The sequence below is a fragment of the Oncorhynchus keta genome, chromosome 1 (genome assembly GCF_023373465.1).
Source record: "Oncorhynchus keta strain PuntledgeMale-10-30-2019 chromosome 1, Oket_V2, whole genome shotgun sequence".
Lineage (NCBI taxonomy): Eukaryota > Metazoa > Chordata > Actinopteri > Salmoniformes > Salmonidae > Oncorhynchus > Oncorhynchus keta.
The window spans coordinates 52,538,788-52,560,384 of NC_068421.1; the positions used below are offsets into that span (position 1 = coordinate 52,538,788).

Sequence of the window (21,597 nt, forward strand, 5' to 3'; positions counted from 1 at the left end):
ACACACAATTATTACATAGGTCATGTCATAAATATTGAAAATGTACAGAAGACGTCTCAAATGCATCAATTTAAAGGGATACTTCAGGATTTTGGCAATGGGGCCGTTTATCTTATCCCCCCGAGTCAGATGAAACTACCTCTAACTTTCTTCATACTGGACACAGACACAAAAACAGTATCCACAAGTTCATCTAACTCTGGGGAAGTAGATAAAGGGCATCATTGCCAAAATCCCCAAGTATCCCTTTAAACTCAAGTCAGTACATAAAATACAAAAAGGTAAATGTTTAAAGCTATAACTCCACAGAACACAGTAAATTAAATACCCAGGTAAAACTGTTTAAAACCACAGTATCTTCATTCTCCACTGAATACAGCACACCAATACACAGGTGACACATTCTAAAACCACCATCTATCCACCACCAGACCTAGTACACATGGCCATAACCATGGTAGTAGCATAGCTAACTGTGACAACAGCATCAGGTGGGCGTGTGCGTGGGCAGAACAGGTGCACAACCTTGGCGGCAGCGCAGAGCCATCTCTGGAGCTGGTCGGGGGAGCGGAGACCCACTGAGGAGAGGGCTGAGCCGTTGGACAGCACCGAGCCGGGGCCGGATGTGCACAGGCTGCTGGCCGGGCGGCTGGCACTGACGATCAGCTGGCCCTTCCTGGAGAAGCTGAACTCACTGCAGGTGTCGGGAGGCATGCAGTTCAGCTGGGGGAGGAGAGGAGGAGATTTTTTTTTTTTTTTCACTGTGGCGGATAATGAGGAAGCTGTGATAGCACCGCTTTGTTTACAAAGAAATAGTCAAATAATTGTTAATTCTTTAGAGTCTAAGACATTGGGGGAAGGGGGGTGCTTAGCTGACACGTGGAATTGTTTAGAGATGGTCATACTATGGATCAATTAACTATTTGATTTAGAATTCTAGAACCCCTTTAGGTATATATAAAAACATGTATTGATAAAATATTGATTTTGGCCTTTACTACTATAGCCCATAGAAAGGCATTGAATAACACATTCATAATTGTCAAAAAAGGACAGGCAAATATGTTTGGGGTGGGAGTCACTCCTTTCCAAAGTGGGCTAAACTGTTTGGACGCTACTGACGTTTTGTGAGAAGACAGATTTTCGGGATGCCTTACAGTCTGATAAACACCGCTCTAGCTCTGCCACCTTTCACAGCAGATGTGAGAGCACTACATCGGCAGATGTGGTGGATTGAGACGCAGGCAATGCAAAAAAAACATCTCTCATGCTTAAACTGGTGGATTTTGATGGTTTTTTTTGTTTTTTTACATATGTTACTTAGACTGACGTACAGGTGAGTCAATCGACTCTAGTGGGTTAATGTGATTATGTGACTAAAGATACAAGTTGAGAGATATCTAATTGGGTAAAGCCACACAAAAAAAAGGAAAGGCTGCCATTCTAGGCTGCTTTCTTCAACCAAAATCCAAACGTAAGCTGCATTCTTTCACATCCAATTTTCCCACGATAGGAAATACGGCCGCAGATTAGCGTTGCGGTAGATACAAGAGCAAGAGAAACAATGATTCCTTTACATGTGGAGACAATGTCTGCAAACTAAAAGAAGAAAAATAAAGGAGGAGAAAAGGGGGGGCGTAACAAAATCAATAGATTCCTCTGCAGCAGTAGCAGCTCTGGCCAGTCCCAAACAGGTAATGTATTAATGACCTTTAGACTCACATTGTGGAAAGTTATCAGTCTCCTGTTTATTTAGCCCAGGCTGACGGAGCAGCTTTTCCCCGCCAATTCATCAATACATCTCCGACAAGGCAGTTACTCAAACCCAGACAGTAGATATTAAAGCTTGATAGATCCACAAAAGAGCCGACCCACCAGTGCCACCACCTCCGCCTCTCTATCCCGCTATAGGTTTTCACCTGACGCATTCATAGACACTCGGCTGACCTTCGCAGCACTTAGAATATGAAGGCAGGCATCGGTTATTGCCATTATCTTAATTTGGCATGTGGATTGTTTATTGTTAGTAAGGAGTTGTTTTTTTTACACCAATAAAAACGTGATCAGAATACAAATGAATTAAAGTGCCAGGCTGCTTTTTTTTTTTACACCTCCTTTTCAGCTGAAGAAAAAGGTTCAGAATGCCGTGTTCTGTAGACTGAACAAACAAAGAAATGTTACAAGGCATTAAAAATCAACTTTCTCTTGTGATATATTAACTTGGGATAGGTTTACAAACTCAAGTAATCCGACAAAGACTTAATCATAAATGGGCCATATAACAAATTAAAATGTCCATAACTCACTCCCATCACCATTATGCGCCATTCCAAATGCATGGGTCCTCAAAGACAGTTTGCACGTCATTCTCTGATTATTACCTGGTCTTTGAGTTGTTTGATGGAGTGCTGCAGCGTGAGGATGTGTCCTAGCAGTGGGCTCTGTAGGGCATCCCTCAGCACCCCCAGCCTCTCACTGTGTGTCCACTCCTCCCTCTGGGCCATCTTAGCCTGGAGCCGCTCCAAGGCCTGCAGCACCCGCTGGCGCTCCACTGTGGAGACTGAGGCACACACACAGGCCCATGGAAATGTGCATGTACATACACACACAACATTTTCGATAATTGTGAAAAGCATAGTTTTTGCACATTTATATCCCATACGGTTCATTAAACAGTTCAATAATGAGAGCAGATAAATGTACCTGTTGGGACATTTTCATACATTGTCCTCCCTCAGTCTGGATATATTTTGTGACGCAACCTGTAAGGAATTAAATGGAGGAGAGGTGCAAACATGAAACACACAACATAGAACAACAATTAATCACCTTTAGGCAGTTGACAATACATAAAATAAAAGGCCCATCAACAACAATACAACTGATTATGTAGTAGGGGCAAAGTGGAACTGATTTTGAGCTCGGTCGATCAAATTGTCTAGGCCTAAACAACATGTCTTGTACACAATACAAATGTATTGGAAGTCTTCTATGTTCAATTCAAACTAGTTTGGTGGCAACTAAAAGTGGGTCAATGTGCCCTTGTCAAATACACAATCGTCCTTCTGTTAGCAACGCAATAACATGGGTTATTTACATTGCCAGTGAACAAGTTTCGACAGACACAGGCTTGCTTGTGTGGCAATATATTATGTTAACAAACCTCGAGAAAGTTAGGCTATTATATTAGCTTAAAACCAAAAGACGATGAAGCAACATAAGCTTAAAGTTATCTTGTAACAGTTAGCGATATATTTTCTTTCGCACCCTACCTGTACAGCGGAAGTTTATCACCGAATCCGCACCTTACCTGAAGCAGGAAGTAATATTATTATTATTTTTTTTTTAATCAGCTGAGCAGCAAAGTCGAGCGAAAGATAAATAAATAACACTACTGGCAAAACGGATCCACAAAATCAGAAAGGTTTAACGTTATACTGTAAAGGCCTAATAACTTTAGAGACGCAGCGTTAGCTGTAACGCCTGTTTTGCTTTACATGCAACAGGTGCACAGAATCATCATGTTTCCATTGGTCTTGCGTAGCTGTAGCGTTAGTTGAATAACTAATCCAAAGCATGAAGTTAAAAAAAACATTTGTTTGAGTAAGTACGGTTAACTAGCAAGGTTCTTAAAACACAGCTTTGCCTTTTGTCGGGTGATAATATCCCAATAAAACAACTTGTAACGATAAATGCTATACCAGAGCTTCTCGAAATATTCAGCTAACGTTAGATAGCTAGCCAACGTCAGTGAGTCAGCTAGCTACTGTCAGTAGTACCATACTTTGCTATCTTGTTGTTAGCTAGTTAATAATGTAAGCTGTTGCGATACATAAACTTATTGGCTAGCATAGCATTAGCATGTTGTTGTTTTGCTTATTACAAGACTAAACGAGTTTATCACTTGAATAGTAAGACTCTCTTGTCGCTTTAAGTTCAAAGTTATCAGTTCAACTACTTTTAAAGACGAAAACAAGTCTCACCAGTACGAAATCACACGAGTTGGATCTTGGACGACACAGTCGTCGGATGTGTTGCTTTAAAAACCTTTTGATGTCACGTGATGGGAGTGTGGGCGTGTTGACAACGTTCAACATGGCGTCTCACGGTAGTTGGCTGTTCTGTTTACGGACTCTATCGTTGAGCATCTTCTTTGACTGCACGTATTGCCATTTTCACCGTGTTCTCGGAAATGATGTCGATAGCTGTAAAAGTCTACGCTTGGGACAATATCTTTTACATTTTTTGTTTTAGCAAATCACGACAATGACAGGGTTTTGATTCCAGTACGCTAGCTAACGTTACCTGTCTAGCTCTATCTGGTAACATGCTAGCTAGCTAGCTAGCTAGCTAACAACACAAGCCTGCGAAGTGTGTACTTTTGGGAAACAATGTAGCAAACTAATCAAATTGTGAAACGGTCTCGGATCTGAACATTAACGTGCATCGCTTGCGGTACGGTTTTGAAAGCATGCGCGGATCTTTAATACCAGGGGAAAATAAAATAGATTAAATTGATACACATTTTTAACAGGGTTAGTGTACTGTTCTGTTCCCACAAGGCCATATCTCCACGTTCCAGCGAGAGAAAATATCCCCTCTGTAATAAAGATTTGCATGCATCTATAATCACATTTGCGTAGTGGCATACAGTTGAGCAGACACGTTTTTAGTATTTCAAATTTTTTTTTTTTGCACGGTCTGGAAAAGCATTACATAAAAACACATTTCATGCATGTCTATGTCATTTACGTGATAGAAGACATGAGCAGAATTTTGTATTTTTTATACCACACAAATTGCCAAATGCAGGCTACTGTGTAACTTGCTATTCAGGTAGGATACAATTATGGAACTTTATTAATTTGTTCATAATCATTGTTGTTATTGCATGTCATTGTTATTAATGTAGGCCTATTTACTCATCTAAACCAGTTCTTTAAATATATAAAACGTGTTTTGTTTTATTCTGTTGAGACATTTTCGTTGGCTAAATTAAGTTTGATCAGTTTTTAATTGTGTGCTCTGTATTTCTTTTAAGATAGGTTAGGCCTATAAGTAGGCTTTTGTCAAATAAATAGCATTAGCCTATTGCTGTCATTTTTTGGGTATGGTAGACACAAGTCTCTCTTGGTAATTTCTGAAATATAGCCTGTTCAAAACGTGTGAAGGTTTACACCAGTTTGTAAGCACACTGCCCAAATTACAGCCTTCCCGACTTTGAGTGCTTGTGATAAAACTTAATCCATAGCTAGTTTTTAAGGTGCTATTGATATCTGTAGATACATTATGCTCTTTAGTGTGGTAGCCTATTTTGAAATATTTTATTTATGTCTGTATAGACATGAGTAATATTTAGTGGACTTTATTTATTTTTTTAGCCTAATTTGGCTAAATTATTTCAGTTTATCTACATCCCGCAGCAATGATCTAGTGTGTAACGGAAGAAGGCTGCCAGAAATGTGTTTTCACTCAAAAATACTGTTGGCTGCAACTGTGATTAAGCCGGTTAAAACAGTGTACATTTTGCATTTGTTGATTTATTTTAATGTGATATGAAAGTAAAGGGCTTTATGTTTCTAGAACCATATCGCAATTGAGAATCGATTCACGTTTAGATGGAGTATTTGGCTGCCAGGGCCAATCTCTCTGAAAATAACATATGGTCCTTGGACCTTAAGGAGTAACAGTAGGCTCCTTAAGAGTACATCTTGGTCTGAAAGCTAGCTAGATAACTAGTTACCTCTATACATTATTGTTGTGTAATGTAGTGTTCCTCAGAACGCTGATGATAATGACTGACTGAATGGATGCAGCATATCAACATCACGACACAAGCACAACTTGTTTGATATGTTGTATTATTTAATATGCTGTGAGTGATCGTTCATATTTGGTCATTGCCTTAATGCTGTTCAAGTATCTTTGCAAAGAACCACGGATAGATGATGCCACTCAAGAACCTGCGAACTGCAGGGACATGATAGCTTGGGGTGAGTGGTTATGCATTTCAATGTATGTGGTATTTTGTGGGTAACATGAATTGTCTTTGGGTGACCCAAGGTTTTAAAACTGAATTGTTATGGTTGCTGATTAGGACACATCAATTTGAACATGTCCTTCATTTTCAAAATGCATACTGAAATACATAGGCTATACAGTGCATTCGGAAAGTATTCAGACCCATTGAATTTTTCCACATTTTGTTACGTTACAGCCTCATTCTAAAATTGCTTAAATTCATTTCCCCTCAATCTACACAGTACCCCATAATGACAAAGTGAATACAGTTTTTTTTTTATTGCTAATTAAAAAAAAAAAATCAAAAACACAGAAATACCTTATTTTCATAACTATTCGGACCATTTGCTATGAGACTCGAAATTGAGCTCAGGTGCATCCTGTTTGCATTGATCATCCTTGAGATGTAACTACAACTTGATTGGAGTCCACCTGTGGTAAATTTAATTGATTGGACATGATTTGGAAAGGCACACACCACAGGTGACAGTGCATGTCAGAGCAAAAACTAGGCCATGAGGTCGAATGAATTGTCCGTAGAGCTCCAAGACAGGATTGTGTCGAGGTACAGATCTGGGGAAGGGCACCAAAACATTTCTGCAGCATTAAAGGTCCCCAAGAACACAGTGCCCACCATCATTCTTAAATGGAAGAAGTTTGGAACCACCAAGACTCTTCCTAGAGCTGGCCGCTTGGCCAAACTGAGAAATCGGGGGACCAAACTGGTCAGGGAGGTGACCAAGAACCCGATGGTCACTCTGACAGAGCTCCAGAGTTCCTCTGTGGAGATGGGAGAGCCTTCCAAAAGGACAACCAGCTCTGCAGCACTCCACCAATCAGGCCTTAATGGTAGAGTGGCCAGACGGAAGCCACTCCTCAGTAAAAAGGCACATGACAGCCCGCTTGGAGTTTGCCAAAAGGCACCTAAAGGACTCCCAGACCATGGGAAACAAGATTCTCTGGTCTGATGAAACCAAGATTGAACTCTTTGGCCTGAATGCCAAGTGTCACAGCTGGAGGAAACCTGGCACCATCCCTACGGTGAAGCATGGTGGCAGCATCATGGGGATGTTTTTCAGTGGCTAGGACTGAGAGACTAGTCAGGATTGAGGGAAAGATGAACCGAGCAAAGTACAGAGAGATCCTTGATGAAAACCTGCTTCAAAGCACTCAGGACCTCAGACTGGGGCGAAGTTTCACCTTCAAACAGGACAACGACCCTAAGCATACAGCCATGACAACGCAGGAGTGGCTTCGGGACAAGTCTCTGAATGTCCTTGATTGGCCCAGCCAAAGCCCGGACTTGAACCCGATCGAACATCTCTGGAGAGACCTGAAAATAGCTGCAGTGATGCTCCCCCATCCAACCTGACAAAGCTTGAGAGGATCTGCAGATAAGAATGGGAGAAACTCCCAAAATACTGGTGTGCCAAGCATAGCGTAATACCCAAGAAGACTCAAGGCTGTAATCGCTGCCAAAGGTGCTTCAACGAGGTACTGAATAAAGGGTCTGAATACTTATGTAAATGTGATGTTTTAAAAAAGATATATAAATCAGCAAAAATGTCTAACCCTGTTTTTGCTTCATCATTTTGGGTTATTGTGTGTAGATTGATGAGAGAAAAAACCAATTCAATACATTTTAGAATAAGGCTGTAACGGTACAAAATGTGGAAAAAGGCAAGGGGTCTGAATATTTTCAGAAAACACTGTATATAAAATCTTTATAATATATGACAGCTCTGAATCTGTGTCTGTGTGTAAGTACCCAAACTCACAATCAATCGACACGTTTTTCCTGTGTGCATACGTGTTTTTTTGTGTTGATTTAGCCTGGCCTATCTGTTTTTTTTTAGTGGAATGCCTACCTGCTCCGAATGTCAGCTGCCGCTTGTCCAACGGGACAGAGTTTCGGTTCAGCGGAGAGGAAGTGGGCTTCAACCAGAGCATCCCCTGCAGGAATGTGTATGTATCTGTATTACCAGACATTCGGCACTGTGGAAATGTTGAATACTTATAAGGGCACAACATAGCAAAACGTTTTGCAACGGAAAATCGAAACAAACATTTCTTATTGGACATGTTCGGGTGTATTCATTAGTGCACACCGTAGCAAAACATGTATATTGGGAAAAGTCAGGTAGGTCCCTCCCCGTTTTGTTTGCTTTCATTTTGTTCCAAGTGAATACACACCAGATAGTACCTTCCCGTTTCATGCCTATTGAATATGACCCTGAAAGTATTTTTTTTATTGATATTGATTAGCCTAAATAATACCCCATCATATGTAATGTCTACACATGTAAAACATTAGTGAACTGCTTCAAACTAAAATGGGATTTCTTTGCAGGAGCGGTTACTCCTACAAAATAGCAGTGGCCTTGTCCCTCTTCCTGGGGTGGTTAGGTGCTGATCGCTTCTACCTGGGATACCCAGCTTTAGGTAGGCCTATAGTCCTATAACTCAACTCTGAACCTCAAAGCCAGTTCCACTGCGTTTTTCCATTGTTCCCCTTTAATCAGGGACTGATTTATACCTGGGACATCAGGTGGGTGCAATTCAATATCAGATAGAACAGAAAACAGCAAGCTCCGGACCTCGTAGGGTAAGAATTGAATAACCCTGGTTTACATTATGACCTTTGACTTATCATTGCTGTAAAGCAGAGTTCTCCAAACCTGTTCCTGGAGAGATACCCTCCTGTAGGTTTACACTCCAACCCCAGTTGTAACCTGGTTCAGCTTATCAACCAGGTATTTACTAGAATCAGGTGTGGTTGATTAGGGTTGGCGTGAAAACCTACAGAACGGTAGCTCTCCAGGAACAGGGTTGGAGAGCCCTGCTGTGAAGTTCAGGATGAGTATTGGTGTGCTATGTATCTATTATATATTCTATGCAAGTATTTGCAAGGCTTATTTGCTTTAAAAATCCATCCAAGATTCTTCACATTTCAGGGTCTTTTTTGTTTTTCCTGTGGACGGGCATGAGCAAGCTTTAGAGGCTGCACTTAGCAGCGCGTGGTTTGGCATGGTTGGCGTGGGCATTGCCATGGAACAGTGGCGTATTAAGCTGGCAAGATGGGCAGTGGTTTTGTAGAGCAGACACCTGATGGCCATTGTTTTAAAAATCAACAAAGCTACCTATGTAACCCCCCCCAATAGAGAAATGTACATTGTTGTTAATAATGATTTGGAGTAATTGTGTTTTAATCACAAGAGTTGCCGTTTCCAGAATTTGCCCGCAATTTAAGATTCTCATCGTTTAGTTGTGTGCGTGCGTGTGGAAGATGTGGGGAGAATGTGTCTAGTTGAATGACTGCCCTTGCTCTGGGTTTTCATGCATCCAATTCACACTCTCAGTGCACAGTTAAAGCACGACCTGCGGCTGCACACATTCATACTCCACTTCACTGCCCCTCTCACCGATAAAGACCTGTTGTTCCCAATCCTCCGTTGTTTTGGAAACAAAGTTGACTTAGCACCATTTCTCTCTGAAAGCAAAGCAGGCAGCAAAAAAACACACATGCCCACATACACCCTCTCCACTCAGACACATATTCACCCAGCACTGAAAGCGTTCCAAATCGTTCACCTTCGCCTCGCAAGTTAATTTCCCATTCTGCGTCACACGGGCAAAGTTGGAACGGAACACGGGGGATAAACTGAAACGTTGCCCAGTCGCCTGGATGGGAGAGTTTTCCTGTAAACAACGAAGCGTTGCTCACACAATAGGTAGCAAATTATGATTAGGGGCCAGGCAGGATTTTATTTATGCCTACTTTAATTAAAGAGACATGGTGTGCCCCTTTAAGCTTCATCCCACATTGACTATGTCTCCCCCTTTCATTCTCTGTCTCTCTCTGCTTCTCTCTTTCTCTCTCTCTAGGGCTGCTCAAGTTCTGCACTGTGGGCTTCTGTGGGATTGGGAGCTTGGTGGATTTCATGTTGATCTCAATGCAGGTAAGTGGCATTCAGGGAACAGCTGTGGAACACAGAGCTGCTAAGTAATCCCTCTATCTTTTGGTTATGTGTGTGAAAATCCATGGTCTTCTCACAGTGACATTGAAAGTAAATGTTTATGCATCCAATGTGGTGATGACAAGGGTGTGTTAGGTCAGTGATCCCTAATTGTGGGTAGAAGCTGGTTCCTTTTGGGTCACAGCAGATGACTACATTGGTTGGTCACAAGAAACATTAAAAGGCTTGTTGGGTCACACTGCAAACAGAAGTTAGGAAACCACTGTGATGTTATCAGTATGATAATTGTATGTTTTACAAAGCTATTTCTACGATTTCAAAAGACGTTTCTCAATTTGAGCGCACCCCAGTGAATAAACAGTCGCTCTCTTCCACTAAAGGCTCGCACACGTCGCACCGAATGTGGGATGTAGCGTTTGTCTGCCGATAGTTCAGCGCGCTGGTGTGTCTGTACCCGAACAGTGATGGTAATCAAACGAGTGGAGCAAAGTTGGTCTTTACAGAACATCCTGGGCTTTGATGGTCAAGCAAAACACACACACACACACACTAATCAGAGCAGGCCACGTAACACTGAACAGAAGCATAGCCAAGCCAGTCAGGAAGATCTGTCTGTCTGTCTGTCTGTCTGTCTGTCTGTCTGTCTGTCTGTCTGTCTGTCTGTCTGTCTGTCTGTCTGTCTGTCTGTCTGTCTGTCTGTCTGTCTGTCTGTCTGTCTGTCTGTCTGTCTGTCTGTCTGTCTGTCTGTCTGTTTGTATTCAGAAGAGCACCTGTGTCTGTGTGGCCCTCTGCTCAGCACTAACCTCTCTATGAATGGGGGTTAATGAGACTGTGATGTGTTTTCGCAAAGGGGCTTCTCTAGCCCCATCCCCTCCTCGTCCCCCAGGACCCCCCTAACCCCCCATTTATGGCCCCCGAGCCTGACAAAGAGAGGCCAGTCCATTTGTCATCCTGTTAGGGCCTCAGCTCACCCCTCTTTACCTTCGCCGTCTCAATTAAGGAACCAGTGTTTACAGGATACCATACATGGTTTGTGTTCACTAGGAACCAAATGGAAGCAAGTCGGCCAAAACGGGGAGGGACTACTTGAATTCTTTCCGCTTTCTGTTGCAAACTTTTGCTACGGTATACACTTAGGGTTGTGAATAAGGCCACGTGGACAGAGCAAGCCTTTAGCTTTAACTGATTGTCAACATGGCCAGATTTTATAGGACGAAAAGCACACTTATTTGTTTGGTTTGTTCATTCGTTTCCCGTGTTGAATGAAACCTGTGTCCTTATCCTTAAAAATAGTTTTTTTTAACTGTGCATCAAAAATGCGATTTTTCCAGAATTTTACCAAAACAGTTCCCTGTATCACATCTGAGACAAAAACACAAACCGTGATAGAGAAACAGTATACTTTTTCTCGTCCTCCCCAGTTGTTCTCCACATCCTACTGTGGATGCAGGCCTTTATAAAGTCGCTATTTCCTTAGAAAGGGGCGTTGGCGTGCGTTCGGCCACTTTGATTAAGCGAGGCGACGGGCGCACTGTTTATTGTTCTCCTAATTTCTTATTGAAGGCCCTAAGAGAGCAATGCTTTTAAGCAGCTTCGGCTGTCGCGCACAGCAAAACACTTACATTCTCAATTAGCTGTATAGGCTTCGGCCAGGTTCTCTCGTTCTCCACCTTTTTAAAGAGTGACAATTTTGATAAAGAGTTCCACGTCCCCGGAGAGCCCATTTAGACGTCACGCTAAAGCCCCATATTTTAACGGCTAACTACCTCGACTAAAAGCAACGTCGGAGCGGGCAAATGCATCTTTGAGAACTAATGAGTAAACACCTGGGATGTGATAATTTATATTCATTGATTATGTCTGGATGGGACTGGGGGAGAGGAGGAAGCTGTACGTGGTTGGTTTGGGACCTCTCTCTCTCTCTCTCTCTCTCTCTCGAAAGACACAGGTCCACGCCAGATGAATTATGTCTGATAACTTTCCAATTTGCAAACTAGGTAGAGCAGAGATGGACACAGGTGATAAATAGATGTGGATTGCTGGAGCAGTGTGTTTTTTAAATGGGTATCAGACAGGGATTCAAGCAAGTGAAGGTCTTGGATTTCCATGTAGAGCCTTCTGAGGTATGTTTGGTTTGTACAGCAGAGAGTCTTGGATTGAGGGAGTTGACACTTGACATGGAAATTGTCAGTCCATTTCTAAATCTGGCAGTCTGATTTAACACTTCAGAAAGCCTCTATCTGGCCAAAGTCCCAAAGGCTGGAATGCCTCGCCAATGTTGATCTACTTGGATACAACACACTCTAGTCACAAACAAATTATCAGAGGGTTAACTAGTAGCCCAGCTGTAGCTGGACTCAGCTTCTGCTCCCTTTACACACACAGGTGTGTGTAAGTTCACTAGTCCCACTCCGCTGCGATTGCTGAGTACCAAATCAGAAGTGTATTATCTGCTGGACCCAGGTTTTCACCGTGTGTAACCTGATGTCTTTCCTCTGTTCCTTCCTTTTAGATAGTGGGTCCATCGGATAAGTCTGACTACATAGTGGACTACTACGGTGCCAGACTCACACGTCTCTCCATCACCAACGACACCTATAGAAGAACCCAGATCTCACCCTGAGGGTGGGTACACGAGTATAGCATGTTAGACACGCCGCACCGGGGTACACGTGTGAATCTCAAGTCTATAGCATGTTAGTTAGAGACAACAGGCTTTGGCGAGTCATTTGCTGTGTAATTGTGGAAACCCAGAACAAACATGTCATGTAACTGCATCCGCTACCATTTACATGTTATGAAGTCTGTCCACGAAAGATGAGCCACTTTATAACAGTTTGCACGTCTTGTACATACACGACATGACCAAAAGTATTTGGACACTTGTTCGTCGAACATCTCATTCTAAAATCATGTATAGCAGTCCTCACTCTTCTCGGAAGGATTTTCACTAGATGTTGGAACATTGCTGCGGGGACTTGCTTCCATTCAGCCACAAGAGCATTAGTGGGGTCGGGCACTGATGTTGGGGCGATTGGGCATGGCTCGCAGTCGGCATTCCAATTCATCCCAAAGGTATTAGATGGGGTTGAGGTCATGGTTTTGTACAAGCCAGTCAAGATCTTCCACACCGATCGCGACAAACCATTTCTGTATGGACCTTGCTTTTTGCATGGAGGCATTGTCCTGCTGAAACAGGAAAGGGCGAGATTCCATGGCTGTGTGTTCAATTTGATACACCTGTCAGCAACGTGGTGTGGCTGAAATAGAAGATTCCACTAATTTGAAGGGGTGTCCACATACTTTTGTATAGATTGTCATTTTGAATGTCCACTTATTACATCTGCATGACATTCTTATTACAGTGAAAAACAACATGCTGTCAGAATGCTGTCGTTTTAAATTATGCCCCTCTTTTGGCATCCTATTTTTCACCCGACCAGCACATACGAACTATTCCGAGTCCACTTCTCCTGTTTGCATGTACCCCCAATGTCAGGAGTAGAGCCTGTGAAGCGAGACTTAGTCTCTCATTGCTTCTTTGTCCTTCATTCCTTGTCTTCTCCTCAAAATGCATTTGAACAATTGGATACCACGAAATTGGGGAGAAAAAGGGGTCAAATAAAACATGTAAAAATGCATTTGAACATCAAATCTGAGGAGATGAGGATACAAGGAAAGACTTGAGATTCACCCGTGGACACGGGCTCAGGTCCCGGGGGTTACAGTACAAGCTTTTGTTCCAACACAACATTAGCCACACCGTGTAGCTCTCCAGTACCAGTGGTTTGATGACCACCACCATAGCGCTTCATGTCATCGTTATACTCCTATGAGAATCTAGAATCTGCACTGAGAATGGTGTACTGTAAACATAATGTCATCTGTGGTTTTTGAGTATGTCTGGCAGCAAGGGAACTAATTGTACTGTATGACTGTCTTTCTGCTTTCATTTTGTCATTTGAGATTTTTGTAAATAAAGTGATCATTTAATGAACATGGCCGCCTTTTGTAAATGACGTTATCCCGCCATTAAAATTACTTTCGTAAAGGAAAACACTCCGCTCCTATGCCCTCAAAACAGTCCTCACCATGAACCCCCTCCACAGCAAGCAACCTCCCGCTGCAACACAACTCTGGCTATAACAAATCGATGAACTGCTGTATTCACCGTAGTGGTGTCGGATATCCATACTGATACCACATCTAGAATATCCAGCTCGCCCACCTACTGTACAACACATTCTCCCCATCACTTTCTGTTGCACTGTGTAGATTAGGAGTGTCACACCCATATGTTTTAAAGATGGCTTTCAGGCTCATGTAGCTCATCTATCAGGCCAGTGAGAGTACACCCGGGTCCCCCATCGCGCAGACGCACAGCAGGGCAGCACACCCCAGACCTCAGCAGAAAGCTGAGATGGCTCTGCCTTGTGACTTTTCCCAAGCATCCCTGCTGCAGCCTTTGTAATAAAGATGACAGTAGGGATACTTCAGGGGGGAGAAGATCTGTCTTCATCTGCAGGATGGATGCTGAGACCTAGCGTGTCATTTCCCTGACCTCTGAAATCCCTGCAGGATGGATGGTCACACACAGTTCCTCCAATGGGCTCAACGTTGGCCATTGGAGGCCAAACATCTTTTTCACTTCTGTGGACTAAAGATGAGAGGCAAAGAAGACAAAGAGGGATAAGAGAGTGATAGATCTGGAAACACTCGAATCCAGTCAGGCCATCCTGTACCCTCAATAGTTTGATTTTGGTCGGAACAGCCGGCTTGTACCGCCTTTCAATGAAAACGAGATGGATGTATATTTTACTCTGTTTGAGTGGATTGCCACATTCCTAAAATGGCCGCGAGATATTTGGTCACTGCTCCTCCAAAGTATTCTTGTAGGAAAGGCTCAGAAAGTGTACGCCGCTTTATCTCTTGACCAGAGTTCAGATTATGACACTGTTAATGCTGCTCTCCTTCGGGCTTACGAGTTAGTCCCAGAAGCATACCGACAACATTAATGTAAATGACAAAAGTCAGAATCACAAAGCCACTGAGTTCGCAAGGGAACAAGCATGTCTTTTTGATCGGTGGTGTGGTTCTCAAGGGGTCGAGGACCTTGAGGATTTAAAGACTCATACTTCTCAAGCAGTTCAAGAATTGCCTTCACAAAAAGGTTGCGACTTACATTTATGAGCACAAGGATCTCACTCTTGCGAAAGCTGCAGTTCTTGCAGATGAGTTTGTGTTGACACATACAACTACCTTCACAAGCAAAGCACCCAGTAGTTATCCCTACTTTCAGTCCATTTCTAGTGCCCAGAAAACTGTTTTTCGTATCCACCAGTTTGTCATTACTGCCATGAGAAAGGACACATGAGCTCTTCATGTCCTACGTTGAAACAGAACAATGAGAATGTGAAAATGCTGTTTCTCCTTGTGGGAGCAGGTTGTTGTCCTTGCACCACACGGTCAGGTCTCTGACCTTCTCCCAATAGGCTCTCATTGTTGTCGGGGATCAGGCCTACCACTGTTGTGTCATTGGCAATCTTAATGATGGTGTTGGAGTCATGCCTGGCTGTGTAGACATGAGTGAACAGGGAGTACAGGAGGGGAGGGGCCCCCGTGTTGAGGTTATGGTGGGTGTCATTTAGGTTGTTGTTGCAAGTCAACTTTCATTGGACACCCCCATGAGTGTCTTTCACAACCTCTCCTAAAACCCCAACTGTTAAATTTTGGTTGTTGTCAATGACCCTTTGTTAGTACCACTTTCTGTTTGAGCGACATTATTTGGTTTTCTTTCTGGGGAACGTAACAAAATGGAAACAAAATGGATACTTTTCTGATAACCCATCAGGTTCCTCTACTCTGGGTTCTTTCGAAATGACAGGATTTGGCATGACCTTCCCTCCAGCCAAATCGTTTCCCAAAATGAATGAGACCCCCTTCACCAGTAGGCTAGGTCTCACTCCATCAACTACGGAAGCAGAAATAAGATCTGACTCGAGTTCCACATTAAACAAAGGAACTTCCATGCAACCCATCTCCACGCCTTGTACTAACACACTGTAATCAGTTGCTGACGTGTCAGGAAAAGGCAAAACACACTCCAAAAATAAAGGACTGGGCTGCCCTAGTGTCTCGAGGTATCTTCACCAGATGTTCAACAGATTCGCCACTCAGCAGAGACACACATCTGAAACAAAGGGTTCAAACACATCTGATCCAAAATCTGGTTTAGGAGATACCAGACCCAACCAGAGATTTAATGGGAGTGTTCCCACCAGAAGAAACTGCTTTTTCCTCGCTCATTTTTCTGTTTCAACTTAGGACACTTAAATATCATGTGTCCTTTCTCACAACAGTACTGACAAACTGTCAGATACAAAAACAGTTTTCTGCTGATCTTTATCTTTTGATACTGTAGAAAAAGGACTGAAACCTCACAGTAGGAGATTACTTCTCTGGGTTGCTTTTTGTGTACGGATAACTACGGGGTTCTTTGTTTGAAGGTAGTTTTATACGTCAACACAAACTCATCTGCAAGAACTGCAGCTTCCTCAAGAGTGAGATCCTCGTGCTCCTTTTCGTCAAGGCAATTCTTGAACTGCTCGAGAAGATTGAGTCTTTAAATCCTCAAGGTCCTTGACTGCTTGAGATACGCTTTTCCCCTTGCGAACTCAACCTGGCTTTTGTGATTCTGTCTTTGATAATTTACGGAACTGCTTCTGGGACTAACTCGTAAGCCCGAGGTATAGCAGCATTAACAGTGTCATCATCTGAACTCTGGTTAAGAGAGAAAGCGTACACTTTCTGAGTCTTTCCCACAATAATACGTTGGAGGTGCAGTGACCAAATATCTTGGAGACATTTTAGGGATGTGCGAGTCCGCTCAATCAGAGTAAAATAGACAGTACCCGTCAGAAGTTTGGACACACCTACTTATTCAAGGGTTATCTTTATTTTTACTATTTTCTACATTGGAGAATAATAGCGACGACATCAAAGCTATGAACTAACACATATGGAATAATGTAGTACCCAAAAAGTGTTAAACAAATGAAAATATATTTTATTTTGATGGAGTGCTGCATCAGATCTGGCCTCCACAATCACCCGACCTAAACCCGATTGAGATGGCTTGGGATGAGTTTGCCCGCAGAGTGAAGGAAACGCAGCCAACAAATGCTCAGCGTATGTGGGAACTTCTTCAAGACTGTTGGAAAATCATTCCAGATTAAGCTGGTTGAGAGAATGCCATGGGTGTGTAAAGCTATCATCAAGGTAAAGTGTAGCGACTTAGAAAAATCTCAAAAATAAAAGATATTCACAGTTGAAGTCGGAAGTTTACATACACTTAGGTTGGAGTCACTAAAACTGTTTTTTCAACCACTCCACAAATTTCTTGTTAACAAACTAGTTTTGGCAAGTCAGTTAGGACATCTACTTTGTGCATTACACAAGTAATGTTTACAGATTATTTCACTTATTAACTGTATCACAATTCCAGTGGGTCAGAAGTTTACATACACTCAGTTGACTGTGCCTTTAAAGAGCTTGGAAAATTCCAGAAAATTATGTTATGGCTTTAGAAGCTTCTGATGTGCAAAAATTGCAAATCAACAGCAAAGGACCTTGTGAAGATACTTTTGTACCTGTTCCCTCCAGTATCTAAATCCACAGTGAAACGAGTCCTATATCGACATAACCTGAAAGTCCACTCAGCAAGGAAGAAGCCACTGCTCACTGTGGATTTAGATACTGGGGGGAACAGGTACAATAAGTTGGGTGAATTTTGGCCCATTACTTCTGACAGAGCTGGTGTAACTGAGTCAGGTTTGTAGGCCTCCTTGCTTATGGAAGGCTACCCGAAACGTTTGACCCAAGTTAAACAATTTAAAGGCGATGCTACCAAATACTAATTGAGTGTATGTAAACTTCTGACCCACTGGGAATGTGATGAAGGAAATAAAAGCTGAAATAAATCGTTCTCTCTACTATTATTCTGACATTTCAATTTTTTAAAATAAAGTGGTGATCCTAACTGACCTAAGACAGGGGATTTTTACTAGGATTAAATGTCAGGAATTGTGAAAAACTGAGTTTAAATGTATTTGGCTAAGGTGTATGTAAACTTCTGACTTCAACTGTAGATTTATTTAACACTTTTTTGGTTACTACGTGATTCCATATGTGTTAGTTTTGATGTCTTCACTATTATTCAACAATGCAGAAAATACTCAAAATAAAAACCCTTGAATGAGTAGGTGTGTCCAAACTTTTGACTGGTACTGTACATCCACCTCTTTTTCATTGAAAGGTGGTACAACCTGGCTGTTCCGACCAAGATCAGAGTCTATTGAGGGTGCAGGATGCAAGGACTGGATTTGTTGTTGGCAGATCTATCTTAGTTGCATGGCATGCTCACGTTCCTATTCTTGTTGTCTGGCGGCATGTTCTTGTCTTTCCCTGTGCTCTAACAAATGTCTGTTGTTCCAAATTTTGCCTTTCGTTCCAATGCTGTTAGTTGCAGAAGGATTTCCTCCTCCACCAAAGCAGCACCGATCAACTCTTTGACTACTGCTCTTGGATCGCTAGATGGCACTTTGAGGTCATAAATGCTTTGCAATGACAGACAGATTCGCCTTTGTACATTTTTCTAGCATCTCACATGTAGGGTTTTCCACAAATGCTTCCAACTTAAAGTCCAATTTAAATGATGCCACCAATCTTATAACCTCTCAAGGTGGATGTCAGTGACACAAACTGTATTTTGAAAACTCATATATGGGCACAGCAGAGCTTTCTAGTAGCTGACTAGAGCGACTACCATACTCATGGGAAACAATATGCCGGACAAGCCCCCATTTTGTCACAATTCCTAGTCTTTTGTCTTAGCAGGGCTTATCAATACAGCACAAGGATAAGAGTTGGGAGATTTATAGGGCACTTCCCAGGAGAGAAGAGAGCTGCAGAGTAGAGGCTGAGCTGGGCCTAACCTTCCCTCCACTCACCCGACAGAGAGGAGGCCATTCCTCATATGGCCGAGTGCTTTATAGCCACTAACTCCACAAGTGTGGAGCGCTGATATTAAGGAACACACACATATACATACACACACACACACAAATATGCTCACACTCCCGTTCTCTATCTTTCACAAACAAACACACACAATTTAGAAGAGGACAGTCTTTTCCTGCGTCCACTGCGGAACCTCTACTGCTCCACCGAAAACAATCTCAACCCCTTTGGATAAATAATCCTGCATTGCAGCCTCCATTGATTGCACCCACAGCCTGACAAGGGAGAGTGGAGAGGGGGGAGAGATGAGAAGAATAGTTGTGTGTGTGTGTGTTAGGTGGATCAGACTAGGGAGAATTTAGCTGCTCCATTAATAGGCACACTGATTTACACACTCAGACGCCCAAGCAAACCCTGGTGTCAAGGAGTTCAGACACAAAACCTCTCCACTCCCCAGACTCTGCATCCCTTATCTCTCTTTTTTACACACACAAAATATCAGAGAGGCCCTACAGAAACTTGTCCCCTATAGGCACCTCTACTATGGTCTGTGAGAAAAGCCTAAACTGGAATAACAGGAAGGCTGGGGTGAGGTCACCGGCCCCTGGGCAGTAACGTTTGCTTGTCTTTATAGAAGTCAAGTGAGTAAAATCATAAAGTGACACAGGGAGACTCCCAGCTGATTGGGTTACAGTGGTTAAACCAGACTGAACACTTCAACATTAAGGGCTCTATTCAAGCTGTAAAGCTGAAGCGTTACATGCTGACCAAACCAGCCACATTGCAAAATACATTTACACAGATGTTATTCAATAATTTCATCCAAACTGCTTGCGGGCGTCTGCGTAGTCAGTTCTATTTTAGAACTTGGTTCTATTTTTGACGCATGACACTTTGCAAGTCCCGTCTCTCCCATCTACTCATTGGTTGGTGGTGGTAATGCACCTTATTAAAGTTGGTTGCCAACCGCCATATAAAATTCACAAAAGAAGAAGAAAGAAGAAGAGGAGAGATTAATCAAAGCAAACTAACTAAAAACGAACTAGGTTTCCCCTTTTTATCTGTGGATTAATTACCGGTGTAGATAACACAGGATTTGACACAAAAAAAAGGACCATGTGCATTTTAGGTAAAATAAAAACCACATGTTTATCTCCCAGGACAAATTAGCAAGCAACAAGCTAGCTAAATGTCCATGAATGTTTCATGTGTGTTTCGACCTGTCTTCAAATTAATTAACTCACAATGGGTTTCGGGATTTTCACCTGCCTGTCATAAATGCATCTGGAGCCTCATTTCTAAAAATGGACTTACGATCCATTTTGATCTTAACTATGACTCACGCAGAAAACCACGTATACGTAGTTATTTATAGAACCTTGCTTTGACATGGAAATGATCTTATCTCTACGCAAAGTCTAGACTTGCCGTAAATGATTGTCCTGCTGGTTATGTAGGGGTATTGCAGTTTGGGACGCATATGCGTCCAAGCCTGTGGTTAAATTTGCATTAGCATTATGAACAATTTGTTAGGAATTATAAATTAAAGGTGTGCTGATTTAATTGCCAGACGCACAGCGTTTTGAATTAAAAACGAGATGCGATGTTCTTTAAATAGTGTGTCAAATTAGAAAAAAGTAACCATGGCTTTTCTTGCGTTATTGGAAGACATTGAAAACCGTGCTTTTCGAAGGTGAGAGTTTTCAGAGACCGGAATGACTTTATTGCACATGATGATCCATGGCTATTCCTGACTAAACCCTCATCTGTGCTAGCATTCTGTAAGGGGAAATCTCTAATTGTATGGCACGTTCAGGTGCCGTCGATTTTAGTTTTAATTTGAGATTTATAGATCACAGGTGCGTAAATTACAAACGGGCTTCTTAGAACCTGCGTAAACTATTTTTTTTTATGCTCTGTATTTTTTATGAATCGAACGTAAGCACACCGTCGGAAATGATCTTTCGACGAAGTTAAAGTATAAATCTAAGATTTATTTTTATTTTTTTGAAATGGTGTCCCTGGTGGGGATAGATTTTTTTTTTTAAATCAACATGCGCACGCAGATACACGCGCAGAGCCAGTGTGATCAGCATGTTACAGATTCCACGATGGAAAAGTAACGGTCATTTCTGATCAATCCGACATATGCAGCCGACCTATGCAGCGTTCACTGTGAATGCAGTCTACGCTAAAGTGGGAACGTCGGTTTACATTTCATTCACGCTGAACTTCTGCGATGCGGATTGATTAGAGCCCTACCTTAAACCAAACTGCTGCTGTGTAATGTTACCCGTAATGTTCCCCTGATATTTGAGTGTCCAGATAGTTACAGGAACATTTAATGTATGTTAGCAAACACCCCCTGAGAACCAATTTAGGCGTTTTGGTTAGCCCACTGGGCACAGACGTCAATTCAACATTAGTTCAACTTAATTTAATTGAAATTACGTGGAAACAACGTTGATTCAACCAGCGTGTGCCCAAATGGCAGGGCTATATTAAATCTGTATGTTGACTTGTTAGAGAAATGTTTGATTGAAAATAGTGTATGTTAAAAGTACTGTTTGTGTCGATGGGT

General features: G+C 42.3%; 2 protein-coding genes across 9 annotated transcripts in view; one reads left to right on the plus strand and one right to left on the minus strand.

Annotated features, from left to right (window-relative positions):
- Window positions 1-4,060, minus strand: part of patj (PATJ crumbs cell polarity complex component) — a 191,767-nt gene extending 187,707 nt beyond the window's left edge. For 5 of the 8 annotated variants that reach the window (XM_035775912.2, XM_035775904.2, XM_035775920.2 and 2 more), the window contains exons 1-4: window positions 3,984-4,060; window positions 2,704-2,762; window positions 2,382-2,560; window positions 526-723 (exon numbers count right to left, since the gene is read on the minus strand). In XM_035775912.2, coding sequence (XP_035631805.1) covers window positions 526-723; window positions 2,382-2,560; window positions 2,704-2,725 — 399 coding nt within the window. In that variant the 5' untranslated portion in view covers window positions 2,726-2,762; window positions 3,984-4,060. The other 3 variants (XM_052527410.1, XM_035775894.2, XM_052527411.1) reach the window with 3 other exon arrangements.
- LOC118387506 (TM2 domain-containing protein 1) lies at window positions 4,030-13,995 on the plus strand. Its single transcript, XM_052527424.1, has 6 exons — window positions 4,030-4,228; window positions 5,919-5,993; window positions 7,878-7,986; window positions 8,372-8,463; window positions 9,907-9,980; window positions 12,511-13,995. Exons 1-6 carry the CDS (start codon window positions 4,030-4,032, stop codon window positions 12,619-12,621), a joined length of 660 nt encoding a protein of 219 aa, XP_052383384.1. The 3' UTR covers window positions 12,622-13,995.
- The last annotated feature ends 7,602 nt before the right edge of the window (window positions 13,996-21,597 follow it).